The sequence below is a fragment of the Nicotiana tomentosiformis genome, chromosome 7 (genome assembly GCF_000390325.3).
Source record: "Nicotiana tomentosiformis chromosome 7, ASM39032v3, whole genome shotgun sequence".
Classification (NCBI taxonomy): Eukaryota; Viridiplantae; Streptophyta; class Magnoliopsida; order Solanales; family Solanaceae; genus Nicotiana; species Nicotiana tomentosiformis.
In genome coordinates this window covers 51,137,913-51,157,299 of record NC_090818.1, presented here as the reverse complement: position 1 = coordinate 51,157,299, position 19,387 = coordinate 51,137,913, and the positions used below count along the sequence as shown (strand labels likewise).

Genomic DNA, 19,387 nt, shown 5'->3' with positions numbered 1-19,387 from the left:
TATATATATGTATGTATGTATGTATGTATGTATGTATATATAAGATATTGCCAATATATAGTTAAATAGTCATGTAAGTTTGAAGTTATATACGGCCAATCGAAAAAAATAAAATGAGTAATTTAGATTTAAAAAAACGAACCCAACATTCATCCAATAGAGAAAGAAGTACTTGAAAGTAAAAATATTATCAAAGGTGTTTATTTAAATTATTCCTTATCCTTGGCATGACACCTATTTTGGTTTCTTCCTCAAATCCAGGTCCTTTTTTATTTTCTTTTTACTTTTCTGAAATTTTTCTTTGCTTTTAAGTACCAACAAATTCGTTTGTATTTATTGTCGATGTCTATGTCTAACTTAGATTGTCTTACTTGAAGAAACTCGAGCACTATAATTTACCCAAGCACGTAATTTTTTATTTATCGTTCTGCTCGTCTAGACCTATGAATCATGCGACCGCCAACCTTTTCCACTCTAACCCCATAAATAATAGGAGTACTTTGATTTTCTTTAACTATGACACTAAATAAGATTTCTACTCATACGAATAGAGGTAAGAGCTGTTAAATCTGCTTTCGTCTTTGTAGAATTGGTAAGATTTTTGAATTGGAAATTATAGGTAGGATGACATGATATCCCAAATACCTAAATTCTTGGAATTCGACTAAGATTAAAAGTCCATGTAATTAAATTCGTGTTAGGTAAAATTTTAACTATTATAATTTTATCCAACATGAAATTATTTTGTGAAGAGATAATTTATCTTTTGAATATATAAAAGTCAATCAAATTTTAAGGATAACGATCAAGTATTTTTTTCTCTGTACTTTTATAATAATATAGATCAGTAAATACATTAAAATGCTACAATTTTAACCCAATTATGTAGAACAGAATAAAGTATACAAAATGTTACCACACAATTATTATACATATATAAATAAATAGGAAGAGATTTTTATACGAATCAAATAATGTATGACCACAGAATATTTACACTATTACCTATCATTAATTCAAAACAAATGAAAAAAAAATCGTGTGTCTTGATATTATATTAAATAAAATAAAAGTTAATAGGTTGTATAAACATTAATAGACAAAAAAGGAGAAGCGGAGAAATTAGAGTTGGAAACAGTTGCCAACTTGAATTGGGAACGATTTCAAATTCATGGTGGATTGACCAAAATTCAAGTAGGCAGAAGTTTAGTTGAAAACAGAGGTCGAAATATTTCGTGAAGTTAAAGTTACAATTCTATCAAATATGGATTATTTCTTCGAATGAATTTAGTCTTGCAAGGGCATAATAGTCGATTAATATTTTGAGGATATTTTTGTCGTTCAACATTTAGTGTGAAACATTCGTACTTTTATAATAATATAGATAGATATAGATATAGATTAAATCAACTTTTTAATTTATATCTCATCGTTGAAGGAATGGAAATTTCAAGTTCTCACGAAAGGAATGGAAAAAGATGGAAACACGCTTATGCTTGCAAGGATCCACCCAAGCTTTCAACATCAAGTCTATAAATGGAGCGGCTTAGGACAGTAAACTCCTAAAACATTGTTGGAAAATATTGGTAAAGAAAGTGAAGAACAAAAGATATGTTTCCTTGTAGGATTTTAGTTATATATAATATTTTAAAAAATTATACAATTAATGTAGTTTAACTCGTTGTAATACATTAATAGTTATTATTTTTATCATGTTACCACTTAATGATTATCATATAGAAATATCATTTATTTATTATATAAGTGTTATAATTATTTGTTACACTATGAGTGATTATTGTATACATTTTCTTTGTAATTATGCTAATTTGACTTAAGAAAGAAAACTGTCAAAGATATTATATTCCTTAATTTTTCTATTTTTTGGATGGTCAGCTAAGAACGAAGTTTTACGACTAGACCATACTACTTGCCGCGAGTATCCTATTTATTACCGACTTTAACCCAAAAAAGGATTAGAGTAATAATTAAATTCGAATTCTGAAATGTTTTGCTTCTACCTAATCCGAGTAAATAATTGACTGACAACTAAACCCAAGTTTGAACCGTGGTTTAAGACACTTTGTCAACTAAAACTAACCCTAGTTAAAGAACTCTTATAAATACCAGCAGCCATAAACCCTCGAGCTTTTCCCATGCCTATTGTTCCGTTTCGTTACTTTTGAGAAAAGCAAAAGATTACAGCTTCGTTTTGTTTTTGCTTCCTTTGTTGTTTGAAGAAGACAAATCCCCGCAACGTTCGCGCTACATGGTAAATCCTAATAAATTTTTATTCTTTTTCTTTTTGGATTTAATTAAAGCTCATGTTTTTATCGATAAAATCCAAGGTTTAAACTACTGATTTGTCACTTTTTAATGTTTTCTTATAATTTTTCATCTATGAGTCCGAAAATATGGCTTCGAAACTTGTATTCTATTTGAGTACCTTGGAATTTAGTTGTTTTGGCCACAACCCGAATTCTAAAAAAAAATTCACGTGCTTGTTTGGGATTGAGAGTTCAATTGACTGAATAAATTTTTTGAATTTATGGGTGAAGGTGCAGAGCGTGAGCGTGGATCCATCGGATCGGGACTCGGAGCCGTTCGTGGAGGTGGACCCCACTGGTAGATACGGCCGATACGACGAGCTTTTAGGCTATGGAGCGGTGAAAAAAGTGTACAGAGCGTTTGATCAAGAAGAAGGGATTGAAGTAGCATGGAACCAAGTCAAATTACGCAATTTCATGGACGATCAGCCGGTGATTGACCGGTTATACTCGGAAGTCCGGCTATTAAAGACCTTAAAGCATAAGAACATAATCGCATTGTACTCTGTTTGGAGGGACGAGAATCGGAACACTTTGAATTTCATAACGGAGGTTTGTACGTCCGGGAATTTGAGGGAGTATAGGAATAAACACAAACATGTGTCGATGAAGGCGGTAAAGAAGTGGTCCAAGCAGATTCTCAAGGGGTTGGATTATTTGCATACACATGAACCTTGTGTTATTCACAGGGATCTCAATTCCAGTAACGTCTTCATTAATGGCAATGTTGGACAGGTAATATTATTAATTACTTGCTTTTTCTGTTTATTCTTTTGTTTGGTAAAAAAATGTTACTACAAAATGGTTATTTATAACTAATTTGCAGTAAATGTTAGGAGTATTCTTTTTTTCTTTCTTTTGGAGAAGTTTATCTAGTTGTCCTTCTCTTCATTGAGAAATAGTCTTATTAGTTCTTCACTGTCATGGCTATTTTGTTCAATCACAAAAAGGATAATGTCTATTATACATTTGAGGCAGTATTTATTATATGTTCAAAATTTAGCTGTAGGAGAGTTCACAACATTATTATTGTTCATACAAGGAGCATTCGTTTCACCGATTTGATTGGAAAGGAAAAGATTTGGTTTATATTAGTTATTTTGTTATCCATGTTAGCTCTTCAGTTTAGCTTGATTGTATCTTTTTTTGTGAACTTCAAAATTTCGAAGGAGTGATAAATTTCTGTTGGTGCTGAAATAGGTTAAGATTGGTGATTTGGGCTTTGCAACAATAGTAGGGAAGAGTCATTCAGCACATTCAGTGCTTGGGACCCCGGAATTCATGGCACCAGAGCTATACGACGAGGATTATACAGAGTTGATCGACATCTACTCGTTTGGAATGTGTGTTTTGGAGATGGTGACTCTGGATTTACCCTACAGTGAGTGTGATAATGTGGTGAAGATATACAAGAAGGTAATATCTGGAGTGAGGCCAAAGGCAATGGACAAAGTTAAAGATCCTGAGGTCAAGGAGTTCATTGAGAAATGTCTTGCTCAACCCAGGGTTAGGCCCTCTGCCTCTGAACTCCTTGAAGACCCCTTCTTTGAAGGTATTGATGATGACGAAAACGACGACCTAGAATATACTGCTGGTAACAAATATTGGCCTGCCTAGGTTAGCCATATATGATATACTATTAGTTAGTACAATATTAGTTTTTGGTGTGGAGTTTTGGTGTTGATACTTGTGGCAGGTTTGGATCTGTTTTGTGGATAAGATTTTTGCTTTTTCTTCAAAAAAGAAGAAAGAAAATGTTTTTTTTTTAACTTCTGCAAAAGAAAGACGATAGAGTGGATTTTGGTGAAGTACTTTGTACATAAACTTGATATCAAATACTATTTGGAAGATTGAAAGTTGTTTTGATTTCTTTGATAAGCCAATTAACTGTTTTCATCTTTATTATGCTACTTAATAATCCATCTTGAGAAACCTGAAAGGATAATGAAAGAATAGATCCTTCAATTTTACGGTGTTTTACTTAAAATTTCTTGATTGATGTGTCTATGTGGAATGAATTAACCTCTCATTCCTCGGAAGTGGCAGGAGAATTAAGCCTTCAGATGAGGCAAGTCAAAATTTTGGAATTGGTAAAAGGAGATGGTCATTTATAGTAAAAAAATAGAGAAAAAGCAAAGTCAGAGTAGTTGAACGGGCTATTCTTATAGTTTCAACTGTGAATGATTCAAATTTAAGAATTAAGAGCTAAGCAAAAAAGGGCCAAGTTAGCCTTTAGCATAATGTAATGGCTTTATTTATTTCTTTCTTTTCGTAAAACATTGGGTGGAAGCAAAGTAAGTGGTTGACATACTCAAGTTGTCGCCACGCTGCCTTATTCTTTGTTTGTTGGACTAAACAATACCACTAAAAAGATTTTAAAACTAATAAAGAAAAGGGCAATAATATTTGTTGGCGTGTGTTGAGTTTCCATTTCTTACTTTAACAAACCGAATCAAAACCGAATAAAAGAATAATAAATATAAAAAAAGGTATTCGCACTATTTAGAAAAAGAAAAAGGTTGAAACGGAAAATAGGAAAAAGGTCTTCAAACACAGCTGTTTTTAGACGGCGTAGGGCCATAGGCACATAATTTCTTCACAAGCTTAAGGTTGGTTGTGGGGTCCAATAACGGTCTCGTTGCTTATTTTGATTTGAGTTCGGGAATAGTACAGTTGGCACTATGGATGTAACTCGTCACTAAGTACGAGAGCTCTAATGTCATGTCAAACCTAAAATCGGATGTCTCTCCGGCTTGTGTTTCAATGACGGTTAAGGCGGTCAAGTTACTTGCGTTTGGTCCGATCGTTTAGCCGCTCTTTTTAAGAGGCGAAAATATAAATAGAAAACATTCCTCGGGAAAGCCTCACGACTTGGTGGTCGGCATAACAATAATGACATTTGTCGATATGTACAAATGAAACAGACAAATCGCACCATATCGATAATTCGAGTCAAATCGAAAAAAAAAATCGACTATGGTTCGATTTGATTTAGTTTGGCATTGGAAAAAAAACCCCGGCTTGGTTAGGTTTTAACTTTAAAAGTTCAAACTAAAACCAAACCAACCCGACATTATATTTATAGAGGTTTCAAATATATTTAATACATAAATATATTTATTGTACTTACCAAAAAAAAATATTTATTGTAGTGTAGCTTATAACTATTTCTTAGACTTTTTCATAGTTTTATCTTTTAAAGTATTATTTCAAGTTTGGACTTATAATTAGGGGTGTACAAAGAAAATCGACAAACCGCACCAAACCAATAATCCGAATCAAACCGAGAAAAAAACCCGACTATGGTTTGGTTTGATTTGGTTTGGTGTTGAGAAAAAAAACCCAACCATAATTGGTTTGGTTTGATTTTAACTAAAAAAAGTCAAATCAAAATCAAACCAACCCGACATTACATATATAGAAGTTTTAAATATATTTATTGTAGTGTAGTTTATAAATATTTCTTAAATATTTTCATAATTTTATCTTTTAACATATAATTTTAAACTTGGACTTATATTTCTTGAATGTTACAATAAGTTTTATAGTCAATATTAATGCTAATATAAGACATTCAATTAAATTGTACTAGGAATGACAATAGTCTTCGCAGTTCCCTTATTCCATCGTCTTTGCAGCCCAAGAACCAATTGTATTCCAACAGCAGTCAAATAAAGATCTTATAGCAGATAATAAATTCAATTTTTCTTCTCTCTGCATCTGCATTTCAGTTTAATTTCTCGTTTACTTTTGTATTTCTTGAGAATCAAGTGAGGGCTCTTGAAATTACAGTATTGATTTTCCGGCAAAGTTCGTTCTTTCTTTCGGAGATTTATTTGTTTTCCCATGAGCTTTCCGACGAGGCATACAGAAGATTTTTAGAGAGTATATACGGAACATTTGGGTTGAGTGGTTAAACAAATCGAAACCGAATACGAATCCAAAAAAATCCGACTGATTCTCGGTCCACCAATTTCAAACGAAGACACCGTTCCTCCAGCTCGTCACAATCCATCACGGTCAAATTTTTGTTAACTTCAAGGGCTGCAATCCAGGTTCTATTGTTTCTCTTTTATCTTGATATTTTAATAGTTTGATATTTTAGCGTAAATGTTTCTCATTATTATTCCATATATGCCATATGCAGACACATTGAGGTACTTGTGGATACAATATTGTTGTTGCATTTTTAATGCCTTTGTGCATGTCCGAGACTATGCACATTCCCTCCATTTTCCCAAATGTATCCTTGAACCTCGCGAAAAACTACTCACAAGAAATATTATTCTCTGAATCTACTATGGTATATGCGAGTGGTAGGATACTACCTAATAAATTGAATCATATAAATATATGTGAGTATATACATGAATAATATTTTTTTTACATTATTATTGTTATTTTTACCTACTGGATCTTGTGTGGATGCTATCAATAATGTCTCTCTGTATGTCGATTTAAGGAAAGCTCCATCTACAACAACAACTGATTTGCAATATTGTCATCCTTTTATAGATGCATATAGTGAAACGAAAGCATACATGAACAATCCTTCCTCTGTTTTTTGCAAACTTATCATCGACATAGGATTTATAAGAACCAACATGTAAAAGTAGCTTGGAAGTTTTGCATATGATTCGCTCGGGTCCCTCTCAGCAGTTGAACTGCATATTCCTTCGATCTCCATGCTTGCATACAGGTCATTTGAAGACCATACTGCTTGTTCCTGTCTCTAATTATGTCATTATGAGTGTATATTATTTTTGGGTCTTTGTATTCTATCAGAAGGTTGCCGATGAGTTTTGCAGTAGCTTGACGTTGTGCATAAGATCTGTCTTTTCAGCGGGCGTGAGTGCAGTTTACTGAAATTTATGACCTTGAAAAGTTTTGTTGCTTTCAGGCTCAAAAACTCAAAACACAAATTGCAGTTGTTGTTAATGCATACTAGGCAATACCTATGACAAGGATATAAATTTTTTCATCAATAAACACCGAGCGACATGAAATATAATGGTATATAGTGGTGCATACTGCCATCCACAATACGAAATGAAAAAATACAACGACTATACAGTACTACACGGTGACAATCATAATTTAAAAGTGCACAGCAACAAACGTACAAGCAACAACTTATTTTCTGCATAATTATGCTTTTAACGTCAACTACGATATACATTGAGATACATAATTATATAGTAAATATTTTGATGCGTGGTTTCACTTGATCTATGCACTTTAAACTGAAATTTTTCCTTTACTGTCAAGTGCTTCATGACTTTGACTATCGTAGCCTTGTCTTTATAAATTTGACCATGTTCTATATCTATGTGTTGAGGGTCAATTATTATTGTATTTTTATTAGATTGTGTATCCTATCAGTCTTGTCCATCCCCAAACTCAATCATATTAATTGTATCGCCATTGTATCTCTCCTGTATAACTGATCTTTGTGCACATTCTGAGAAAATAACAACAAAATTTGAATTGCAGCACATCATATCTATATCTTTTTCACTCGATGTTATACAAAATGGACACATTATAAATTCTAAGCTTTTTTCAACTCAAGATATACACATACACTCATATTATTGTATATCACTATTGGTGGAGAACCATTTTGGACAGTGTATTTGATTTCAATAATATTCAATGAAGTATCTATCATAAGCTGGTTCGAAATCACGTCTATAAATCTTCAAAACTTATATTTGGAGTAACTATTACAGCATCGACATTGTAATCCATAAAGCTGTTGTCAACATTCCATCGGCTACCATATTGAATAAAAATTGATAAATTTGCTATTCAAGTAGCTAAAATTAGGTCAAAACTCACTAATTCCTTAATTGATTTTGATTGTAGTTCGTAGTTCCTTGATCAAAGTTGTATCTACAGAGAAATTGCGAAAGGAGATTGTTACTTCTACAATGAAATTGATCGCTTTTTCAGTAAAATTTGGAGCTTCTTTTGAGATTTTTTTTGGGCAAGAAGGCAGTAATTTACAGAATGCAGGCCTCTGTGAAATTGATCACGCTTAAAAAATAGGGAAGGAGATCTTTGGTGTGATTCTCGGATGGAAGAATCCTTGCTTGCGTGTGTTTTAAAATTTTGGCTAGTTTTGATAAGTCTCTAATTTTGGGCTAGAGGTTGGTAAGTTTGAATTTAAATTGGATATTTCTGTACTTTTCCCAAATATTTATAGCCCATAGGCCCAAGTAGGGGTGTACATGGACCGGGTTGGTTCAGTTTCTATCAAAACCAAACCAAAACAACTATATCGGTTTGGATTGGTTCGATTTTGTCGGATTTTTCGGTTTTTCGGATTTTTTTGTTACATAAATATTATTTCAATCTTACTTTATTAAATTTTTATAAGTAAATATATGTTTAATAAAATTAATAAACATATGATCTATTAAAATATTTTTATGGGATAATTTTCTTAGTAACACAAAATATTATTTTTTTATCGTCTCACAATAACTTTTTCTTGATGTACACTATCAAAGTTAATCGAATTTAATAATTAAACATAAAAATTAATATGATACTTAAATTATGTTCTATTTAATTTTAAATTATCGAAATATCACTTCAACTTCGAAAAAGATATACGATTTTAATAGATCTTGACATATGAATATGGAAGAATAAAAAAGATTGACACATTTAAATAACACTTGATAAGAAAGTGATCATAAAACCCATTATTTAAAGTTAATAAAAATGGAGTACTTCATATTCTATTAAAATATTACATCTCATAAGAGAATCCCAAATATTTCTAGACATTTTTAAAGAAAATTCTATATAAAGTCTTAAAAGTATATATAAATATTATATATTTATATGTCGATTTGGTTTGAATTTTTTACTCAATACCAAACCAAATCAAATCAAACCTAATCGAATTTTTTAATCGATTTGATGCGATTTTTCGATTCGATTTGTACACCCATAGGCCCAAGCATGCAGTTTTTTTACGCTGGTGATTATTTAAGTTAATTTTTTATTTATTGATTGATTGAGCCTCATTCAAACGGATCCCCTATAACGGCTTGCAAGTTACAAAAGAAGACAAGTGCTACTTTGGAGAAAAATGGAAAGAAATTTAGGACACGTATCGTTAAAGATAATGACAGGTTGATGGGATCAAACTATTCCAGAAAATAGAAAACTAGGACGTAGTATTTATTCTTTAAAGACAAACACGAAGTAATATATGCTACGTAGTACTTTATTTTCACTTTAATATTTAATATTTATTTTTAGCTTTTTTTTTTTGTTCTCGAGCAAACTAGATGATATTAATGCACAATAAGTCTCAAAACAGCCAAAGTAACTCTATGTAAAAATAAAATAGAAAATTTAGCTAAATTATGTGCTAGCATATTCCACGAGTAAGAGGAATATACAACATTGAGCTCAAGGAAATTCATAAATTTTCAAATATCTTGACCTATAATATTTATCTCCCATGAGATTTCCGATAGAATATGAACCTTTAACCAACGATTCTGCAGAGATTTTCCAAAGCCTCACTAATTGTTAGTGCTTCAAAGTTATTATATATTTCCCAACAAATTGAATTGGGGGCACCAAGGACTTTATTTCTGGTTAGTAATTACTGTTTATTACCTTGTTAAACAATTGAATATTTTTATATGTTGATGTATATGGAGGACAAGTAAATCCAAACTAATCAGAGGTTGAATTTGTTTAAAAAGTGTTAACTGGAATATAAAACTCATAACATTTCATTATACATAAATTGACATGTTATTCCTTGACTTCAAAAAGTGCCAATTTAGCCCTTTTTTCCTTAACTTCTAAATTTTCTAATTAACTAATTTAATTTTAAGGAAATAATTTGTTAACGGTCATTTGTTCTCAAGTTTTGCGTTGTCTTCAAGTAATATCTTCTTTTAAAAGACAAAAGGATACAAACCTTTTATAATTAACAAATACTTAACTTTGACCTCCAATGACTCTGTTGTACGGGGGAAAATGAAGGAATTTTTGCCATCGTTTCTTCCGAAATTTCTTTTCGTGTGCTTCTGTTTCAGTGTGACAATACTTCTGACCTCTTATTAAAATTGATCTAGATATTCTTCCTGCTACTAATCTATGCAGCTTGCCTGGTTAGGATGGAAACAATCACCTGTCATGCGCAAGCTAACAAAGTATAGACCAAGACTATTACGTATCATGCGGATGCTAACAAGATAACATCTTCAACGACGATAAATCAAATACAAAAGAAAATTATATCAAAAGGAGACAAATATTTACGTGGTTCGTTCAATTGACCTACATCGTGCGGAGATGAGCAATTCACTATATAAAAAAGAGTACAAAATATCGAGTTCACAACCTTAGAAATGAATAACACTTGTCTCAAAATTCTCCATCTAAACAAGATCTCAAACCCTTTATGACTATATTGTGGCTCATATTGAGTGGGAAGGATCCTCAATTTTTATAGAATTCCAAAACTTTTTCATCTAAGAAAAAGAATTATCACGTTTCACCTCTTTTGTTCAAAAGATTAACGTATTACATGTTAAGTAACAGTATTACATGCCATAGTGGTTCTATAGTATATATTTGCACTTTCAATTACAATCACCATATAGTATATAGTCGCCAATGATTTGAAGTAGACTTTTTAGTAAGTACATCTCGGTAAACTAAGCTTTTACTATGCGCGGGGCCAAGCATATTGAGTCTATTATATTTAGTCTTATCTTGCATTTCTGTAAGAGGTTGTTTCCAAGGTTTGAATCAATTATTTCCTTGTCTCACGACAACAACTCTTATAGTTTAAATGGACTTTTTTAGTCGTAATTTGTAAGACGAAGATGTGATTTTCTGTGAAAAATTCTGTTGAAAGATGCAGCCATTAGTTTTTGAAAGCCTAATTTGGTAATCATACTCCTGAATTTTTTCCTCTTTTAACACAACTCTTGAACTGCTAAAGGCTCCAACAGTAAATACTAAGGCTGTCCAACGGACGGGCCGTCCCGGTCCCGACCCGCGTCCCGTCCCACTTAATTCTAAATGGGATGGGCCCATGTTAAACGGGACATGGGATGGGACGGGATGGCCATTTCGTCCCGTTTGTTCCGTCCTGTTTCATCCCGTCCCGTCCCGCCTATCCCGCGTCCTATTATTTTTTTTATTTTTTTTTTGAATTCTAGCCGTTGGGCAACGGCCAAAAACGGCTATAATTGTATAACCCCCAAACTTTTAATATAACCCCCAAAAAAACACCCCCAAACTTTTAATATAACTCTTAAGTTTATTAAATTACACTTTGACCTTATTTTCTACTATAAATACCCCAATCCTTCTTCATTTTTTCCCACAATGAAATGGTAAGTATAAAACTAATCCAACTTATGCACCGAACCTTAATGAAATGATTGCAAAATTTAAAAAAGTATTTTTTTCCTATTCCCCAAGTTTATTTAATTTTTACTATACTTAACCCATTTTTAAAATTAAGAGGTACAAATGGACTTGTTCGTAAAATTTATGAGAATTTAGCAATTCAAGAAAATGAACAACCATCTCTCGAAGACTGCCAAGCTAACATATATTTTTATGTTAGATCAATATTTGATAAATATAAATCTATGGAACCAACAGGTGGTGAAACTGCTCCTTCTACTTCTAAGTCTAGAATATAATATAAATCTACTTTTAGCGCGGCAAGATTTTAAATCGGAGATCATAGACATTCATTAGCGGAGGACAGCCTAGAGATTTCTGTATTATTCAGAGATTGGATTAATTCAGAAAGAAGAAATCTTGGTTTTGAAAAATTAACCACTAGGGAAGAAGAAGAATACAATGAGATACTTAGCACTGGGAGCGATGACGGCATGGAACTCATGGAACATCAATCAACATTGCCAATTCCAGAACAATGTCCGAGAGAAATTATAGATAAGTTACAACGAAATTATATAGGAGCTTACAAATATTAGTATGATAATTTGTAATTGGCTACTAAGAGGCCTAGTTCAAACAGAACCCTTCCTAGAAGGTGGCTGCGTAGATTAGGTGCTCTTCAAAAGAATTATATTTGTATGTGAGATTTGAAAGTTCTATTAATAAAATAAAAGGCTCTATGCGTTGAATTTTTTTATGAATTGTCTTACACTCTTACTTAGTTACTTAATGGCTTGAAATTATATTAAATAAATTATAACTCTATTATAAATTTATAATTATTAGAATATTTTATTACAAGTCTTTTGTTTTAATATTTTATAATTCTTTACTTAGTTTCCTAATTTCCGTTTAATTTTTAAGTTTATTAAATAAGTCAAAAAACTAGCTGTTGCAAACTTTAAAAACTTAGTCATTGTCAAAAGAATAACCGTTGCCAAACTCAATGCTTAAATAATTTATTTTTTAAAAACGGCACTTAAAGCCCTCGAACTCGTCCCGTTCCGTCCCATCTCGTTTGTTAGCGGGACGGGATGGGCCTACCGTCCGTCCCATCCCATCCCGTCCCGTTTATTAGCGGAACGGGATGGGCCTACCGTTTCGTCCCGTTTGTCCCGTCCCGTTTCGTCCCGTCCCGGCTAAATGTCGTCCCGTCCCGACCCGTCCCGTTGGACAGCCATAAAAGACACGACTACCTTGTATGCCAAACTCCAAGTCCAATCCTAGTCATTGTACTATTGTAGTATGAATAGAGATGTATAATGAATATTACAATGTAGATTAGAGATCAAGTCATAACATGGGAACTTTGGAAACTGTGACCAAATTGTTTGCATCGAAGAAACAAAGTCACAAAACCAGAAAATGCCGAAAGAGGGATATGGATCATTCCCACGTAATACTATGTTGTGCAATTATGTTAACACATTCAGTAACCATGTACAACTTCTGAGGATATGTCAAGGCAACAACTTTTCTTCTAGCTAAATATATGGATAATCTTCTCAAGCTGATTCTAAGTGTTTTAGCTTCTCTTCTTTTTATCAGATTCTGTAATGGAGGTGAGTTAATCGAATCCAAGTCCTTTCTCAATTTTATTCTTGCTATTGATCCAAACAATGTACTAGGAATTAAGTGGAATTCTTCAGTGACTTATAACCCTTGCTCCTACAAATTACAAGGTGTTAAGTGCAATTTACGTACCGGTAAAGTCACAGAAATACGGCTTGAGAACATGAATCTTAATGGGGTAATTGATGCAGAGCCCCTCTGCAAACTCTCAAAATTGCGAGTTCTTAGCTTAGCAAGGAATAAAATTCGAGGGACAATTCCTGAATCTATATCAATGTGTAAAAGTTTAACTGTTCTTGATCTAAGCACCAACTTTCTTAGTGGAAATTCATCACTTCTACTGCAGTCTTTGACAATGCTCAAGAATCTTAAGAAACTGAACGTTTCTAACAACAATATCACTTTCTCACAACCTTCGACGAGTCTGCAAGCGTTGAGAGGTGTAACAATTAAAGAATCTACATATATGTTTATAGCTCCATCTTCAACTAGAGAAAGTGAGAAGACAAAACCAAAGCATCATATAAATCTGATGGTTTGGTTACTCATATTTGCTGCAATTGTGCTTGTCTTAGTGCTTTTAGTATTCTTGTACACGAGATGTGTTAGATCAGCTAAGGACAAGGAGGTTTTAAAAGAAGTAGCTAATTATTCGTCTCCTCGAAAAACTCCCTCAGCTGAGGTTGTGAATGGAGTATGTAACACTGAAGAAAAAAGCTCAGAACTATTCTTTTTTATGGAAGATGTGGAAAAATTTACAATGGATGATCTTCTTGAAGCAACTGCTAACTTGAGAAAACAAGGCCTTTGCAGCAGCCTTTACAAAGTCCATATCAGTAGCAGTGGTGTTTTTGCTGTCAAGAGACTGAAGAAACTACAAGTGGGGTTCAAAGAATTTTCCCAAACAATGAGAAAAATAGGGAACTTGAAGCATCAAAATGTACTTCCACTTGTTGCTTATTACTCTAGCAATGAAGAAAAATTTCTTATCTACAAATACCAGAACAATGGAAGTCTACTTACCCTTTTTGAAGGTAAGCCAATTAAGTTAAGAACTAATTACAGTGTCCAAGACTTAAAAAAAAAACTCATTATTTGATCATAATTCATATTGTTGCTCTTTTCACTTGCAGATTATGTAGAGGGGAAAAGGAATTTCCCATGGAAACTAAGGCTGTCAGTTGCAGTTGGCATAGCAAGGGGATTGGCTTTCATATACAGAAGTTCCAAGAAAGGCAATGCCATTCCCCACGGCAACATTAAGCCATCAAACATTCTATTAGATGAAAATGAGGAGCCATTAATAAGTGAGTATGGATATTGCAAGTTCCTAGACCCCAACAAAAGTGCTCTCTACAATGACAATGGTTACACAGCCCCTGAGAAGAACTTGACAGAAGAAGCGGATGCCTATAGTTTTGGGGTGATTCTGCTGGAATTGTTGACAGGTAAAATTGTGGAGAAAACTGGATTAGACCTTGTTAAATGGGTGAAATCTATAGTGAGGGAAGAATGGACTGGAGAGGTGTTTGATAGTGAAGTTGCCAACTTTGAAATGTATGCTTTCCCTCTACTAAATGTAGCACTCAAGTGTGTGGAGCGTTTACCAGAGGAGCGACCTACAGTGACAGAGGTTTTGGAGATAATTGAGGAAGTTGTGAATGATCAAGAAGACATTTCTCCTTCTTCTATGACTTCTTTTGAATCCACCCCTGGTTCAATGAAGCATCTGTGAGCCTTTAGTTCGAGAGCTTTTCTTCTGTATGTATGTGACATTATCTGCATAAATGGTTGTTGCACTAGGTTATTCATAAGCTGTTGAACTCTTACTAGGCTCTTTCAATTTGTTTTTCTGAAAAATGGTGCTAGTTGTGTGAAAGATTTATAGAGAATGGATGAAAGAAGAAACACTTTTCATGTAAATTTCTTCCTTTAAATAAGTATTCATCTTTTAAAGAACTTTGTTCTTACTTAGACATCATCTTCAATGAACAAAGATTCCTCTCCTTTATCCTTAATAGTACTTTAATGTTGACATTAGCCTACTGCAAATTCATTCCTTATCGAATTTGAGCTGATTATGTTTGTTACAAAAATAATATCAGACTAGGGCATGCAAGGCCAGCGGTGACTGCATGGTGTCTCAGAATCGTGTCTTTTAGCATAAATACAGTATCACACCTATGATTGCTGATAAGAATCTTAGTATATTAAGGATGATGATGATGATGATGAAACAGCACATCACATAATCAAATTATTTCAAGGGAAATGCTGAGCATAAATTAAGCAGAAAGTTCTAATTAACTACACAGTGCAGAAGTAAAACAAGTCTTCAATGGACACAATTCTATTAGTTCAGAGCATTTTAAGCATTCATGGGATAAAATGGATAAAACACCACATTCATAAAATCCTTAGTGTTCACTTATCCTTTTAGACTTGGTCCTAATCGCTATATGTCATCTGAGAACCATTCGCAAAAGCTCAGAAAAAAGCTCTGCTGCCATAGAACACCCGTGAGCCAGTGCTCTTGGGTGTTTGTGATGTCTGATCTGAACTCGAATTACCAGAAGTTGTTGGCCTAGTTTCCATGTCCAATGGAAGCTTCATCTTTGCCAAGGACTCAGTAAATTGCTGCATACTTTTCATGTACATATCCACAATATCCTGTTGCACAACTTTTTGCTCTGGCTCAATGTTCACTGCAACCACTGGCTTTGGAAATGCACTGCTAGGCTTGGTTTCCGATATGTTACTCTCAGCATCTCCACTGACTTTAGGAGCTGATGCATATTCTTCCCCCGGAGATTTTGAAGCTCCTTGGGTATCAGAGGACTGAGAGGTTGCAGGGTGCAAAGCGGATGGAGAGTCGATGGTTGATACGCTGCTAGGAGGGGAATCACGCTTAGGATATTGGTGGAAATTAGCAACTCCACTCGGAAAATTTTCCATATGGACATCTACATCTGGACTGAGCTGGTTTTCAGTATCAGAAGAGACAAAACTATCTGAGCTTTGAGAGTCCAGATTAGCGCCTGGTATATTAAAGTACTCAGAGACCATAAGATTATTTTCATTTACAATCTTAGGATCTGGGAACTCAATTTTATCAAACTCGTTAAGCAACGACTCGGGTGTCTCGCTATCTGGAGGCCGAGATGCACCAGTGTCCACAGATGCGGGCAATGCAGGAATTTCAAGCACTTCAGGTGAAGTTCCATTATAAGAAAGGGACAACTGTACAAATCCTGCTGGGGAGTGATAGAGATCAGTCGACGAAAGAGAGAACTCTTTATCTAGCTTTCCATTTTTGACAAGGATTTCAGAAAGAGGGACTAGTGCAAAGCCTAGCAGTTGGTCTTCCAAATAATTCCTCACCCTGCTCATCATCCATATCTCACATTTAACCGAGCATTTTATAGTACGAACTTTGAGCCTTAGATTTTCATTGAAGACAGGAGATTGCCCACCACCATTAATGATCTGAGTGGAGACTGCATTTTCAGGATCACTAGTAAGGCAAAGTTTTGCATAAACATCTTGCTTATGGTAAATGCATATATTGTGGATATCTCTAGCCTGATGTACGTACACATCGAGAACACCAATGAAGTCCTCCAAGTTGCGGGGATCAACATCCTCTCTGCGAGCAGAAATTCCCTGGGATAGTCCAGAAGAGTTCTTGATGAAAAATTCACTGCTTTGCTTCTCGGAGTTGGCAAAAACAGAGGAACCCTTAAATGGTGATACAACAGACTGTGGAGAATCCATGAAGCTGACCACAAATAGTACCTAAGAAATTTGAAGGATAGCTTCAGTAGCAGGTATTACCATCAAACAAGAACTAGCAACTGCATTTAAAGTGAAAACCTTAACCAATAAACTCATTAACCTAAATCAGAAACAGCAAATAAGGGATCAAAGATGACAACAAGATCATGTTAAGAAGAGGAAGAATTCCACATTGACACAGGTAACAATTCATATCTGAAAGAAGTAAAAGAAAAATAATTGCAATCTTTGTCTTCTAACAGAACAAAGAACTATGTAATAAAGATTGAGAATGGAGCTCCATGTTAATTTAAAAATGACGAATAACATTGCAGAGAATGAGCAAAAACAGTCAGAACTGGTTAAGATACCAAAATTATACCAAGAGCATAAGCTCATCAACATGCAGAAAATCAGAATCTAGTGAACTAGTTAACTCAAGCAATTATCCCAAGTAAAAAACGAATTAAGCTATATTCATGGCAAACTGAGAAAAACCAAAAGAGAGGGGAGCAAAAACACAAAACTCACAAGAAAGAATCACTTCAAAGGTCAGGTTTCCAGAAGGCGAAACAGCTTAAACTACCAAGTCCGATCCTGCAAATAAACAGAACCCATAAAGCTACAATCTTTAACTTTCTCCTCAAGTGTTAAACTTAAATCAGGCACCAAAGATAGATTAATAAAGCTACAATCTTTAACCTTTTCCCCCCTTCTATTTTCCCTTTCCTAACTCAGACTACGTAGTAAACACCCAATCAAAATCCAGAAAAACCAACACAGAATACTTGGATATCTCAAAATTAAAGAAGAGAAATAATACAAGTGCAAGAAGTCCCTAGTCCTTAGTAGGGGGTCGTTTAAGGGTATATTGATTGAGCACAAAAAGAACAAGTCAAAAGAGTAATATAGTGGAATCAAGAAATGAAGTTCATTTAATGAACCAAAGAAAATAACACATCAAATGATAAAAGTCTAAGAGGTCAGTCCTTACTTCCGGCTAAGAGTCCGTTTATTGAGCAGAACAAGTGCAAAGAGTAAATATTGTAAATCTGTGTCTTCACTGGAAGAAGAAGAAGAGGATCCAACTCGAAATACGAACCAGTGTTTTTGCAGAAGAATAATTGAGAGGTGCAGAGAATAAAATCAACGGAATGATGGTAGGGGGTTCACAAGTTTGTCCCATATTTGTATACTAATTTGTACTACTCCTTTAATAAAAAAAATAATCTTTTTTATATTTAAAAATAATTTATTTTATATAACACATCAAATGATAAAAGTCTAAGAGGTCAGTCCTTACTTCCGGCTAAGAGTCCGTTTATTGAGCAGAACAAGTGCAAAGAGTAAATATTGTAAATCTGTGTCTTCACTGGAAGAAGAAGAAGAGGATCCAACTCGAAATACGAACCAGTGTTTTTGCAGAAGAATAATTGAGAGGTGCAGAGAATAAAATCAACGGAATGATGGTAGGGGGTTCACAAGTTTGTCCCATATTTGTATACTAATTTGTACTACTCCTTTAATAAAAAAAATAATCTTTTTTATATTTAAAAATAATTTATTTTATATAATAATTTATAAATTTACAAAATATATATATGTCTTGTTTAATACCACAGGTGTCTTATACTACCTCCGTTTCAATTTATGTGAGCTCATTTGACTGGGTACGGAGTTTAAGAAAAGAGAGAAGACTTTTGAACTTGTGGTGTAAAATGAGTCACATCTATTTTGTGTGGCTATAAATCATTGCATAAAGGTAAATTGTTTCCAAATAAAGAATGACACGGATTAAAAAAAAAAATTAGTTCACATAAATTAAAACGAATAAAATATATTTTTTTTTAAATTCGATGCTCAATCAAATAGATTCACCCGATTAAATGGGTTATACTATCTTTTGGAATATTATACTAGGAGTAATATCATTAGATTAGTATTAGAGGATAGGATTTCTTTTGCCTTTTTTTAATACAAAAGTTAGCCTCCCACAGGAAACACCGACCTATAGCCATTGGCTCACCACTCCAATCAATCAATGGACTTCTTAGTGCGTTTCACAGTTGGTATCTGCACACTGGAGCGTGTCTACCACATGCTATTTTCTTGGGGATGTGACAAATTATGTATTTCTTGATTATTATTCTCTCCGGTGCCCTTTAAGCGATCCTTTGGTAGGGTATATATATGAATAATATTGAATAAGGTGTATTAGTAATGCAAGAATTAGTAATATATGGGTTAGTCAT

General features: G+C 33.7%; 3 protein-coding genes across 5 annotated transcripts; 2 read left to right on the top strand and 1 right to left on the bottom strand.

Annotated features, from left to right (window-relative positions):
* Nucleotides 1–2,158: 2,158 nt before the first annotated feature.
* On the top strand, nt 2,159–4,210 carry LOC104089984 (probable serine/threonine-protein kinase WNK11). Of its 2 annotated transcripts, none has more exons than XM_009595008.4 (3): nt 2,159–2,272; nt 2,559–3,062; nt 3,528–4,210. In XM_009595008.4, exons 1-3 carry the CDS (start codon nt 2,270–2,272, stop codon nt 3,942–3,944), a joined length of 924 nt encoding a protein of 307 aa, XP_009593303.1. In that variant the 5' UTR covers nt 2,159–2,269; the 3' UTR covers nt 3,945–4,210. The 2 variants fall into 2 exon arrangements, with proteins under 2 accessions (XP_009593303.1, XP_009593304.1); XM_009595009.4 differs by having other exon boundaries at nt 2,163–2,272; nt 2,565–3,062.
* An 8,930-nt stretch (nt 4,211–13,140) lies between these two features.
* LOC104094119 (probable inactive receptor kinase At2g26730) lies at nt 13,141–15,477 on the top strand. Its single transcript, XM_009599984.4, has 2 exons — nt 13,141–14,395; nt 14,495–15,477. The coding sequence occupies exons 1-2, from the start codon at nt 13,282–13,284 to the stop codon at nt 15,094–15,096; spliced, it is 1,716 nt and encodes a 571-aa protein (XP_009598279.1). The 5' UTR covers nt 13,141–13,281; the 3' UTR covers nt 15,097–15,477.
* Nucleotides 15,478–15,684: 207 nt separating this feature from the next.
* On the bottom strand, nt 15,685–18,320 carry LOC104094118 (uncharacterized). 2 transcript variants are annotated; one of them, XM_009599982.4, is made up of 3 exons: nt 18,130–18,320; nt 17,667–17,732; nt 15,685–17,156 (listed from the first exon to the last, which is right to left on the bottom strand). In XM_009599982.4, the coding sequence occupies exon 3, from the start codon at nt 17,133–17,135 to the stop codon at nt 15,849–15,851; it is 1,287 nt and encodes a 428-aa protein (XP_009598277.1). In that variant the 5' UTR covers nt 17,136–17,156; nt 17,667–17,732; nt 18,130–18,320; the 3' UTR covers nt 15,685–15,848. The 2 variants fall into 2 exon arrangements, with proteins under 2 accessions (XP_009598277.1, XP_009598278.1); XM_009599983.4 differs by lacking the exon at nt 17,667–17,732.
* Between the last annotated feature and the right edge of the window lie 1,067 nt (nt 18,321–19,387).

Excerpts from the sequence above, each read along its gene's own strand:
- LOC104089984 (XM_009595008.4), top strand. Across the intron at positions 3,063-3,527 it reads TTAATGGCAATGTTGGACAG|GTTAAGATTGGTGATTTGGG; the intron begins GTAATATTATTA and ends GTGCTGAAATAG.
- LOC104094118 (XM_009599982.4), bottom strand. The coding sequence starts at position 17,135 with ATGGATTCTCCACAGTCTGTTGTATCACCATTTAAGGGTTCCTCTGTT.
- LOC104094119 (XM_009599984.4), top strand. The coding sequence starts at position 13,282 with ATGGATAATCTTCTCAAGCTGATTCTAAGTGTTTTAGCTTCTCTTCTT. Across the intron at positions 14,396-14,494 it reads TCTACTTACCCTTTTTGAAG|ATTATGTAGAGGGGAAAAGG; the intron begins GTAAGCCAATTA and ends TTTCACTTGCAG.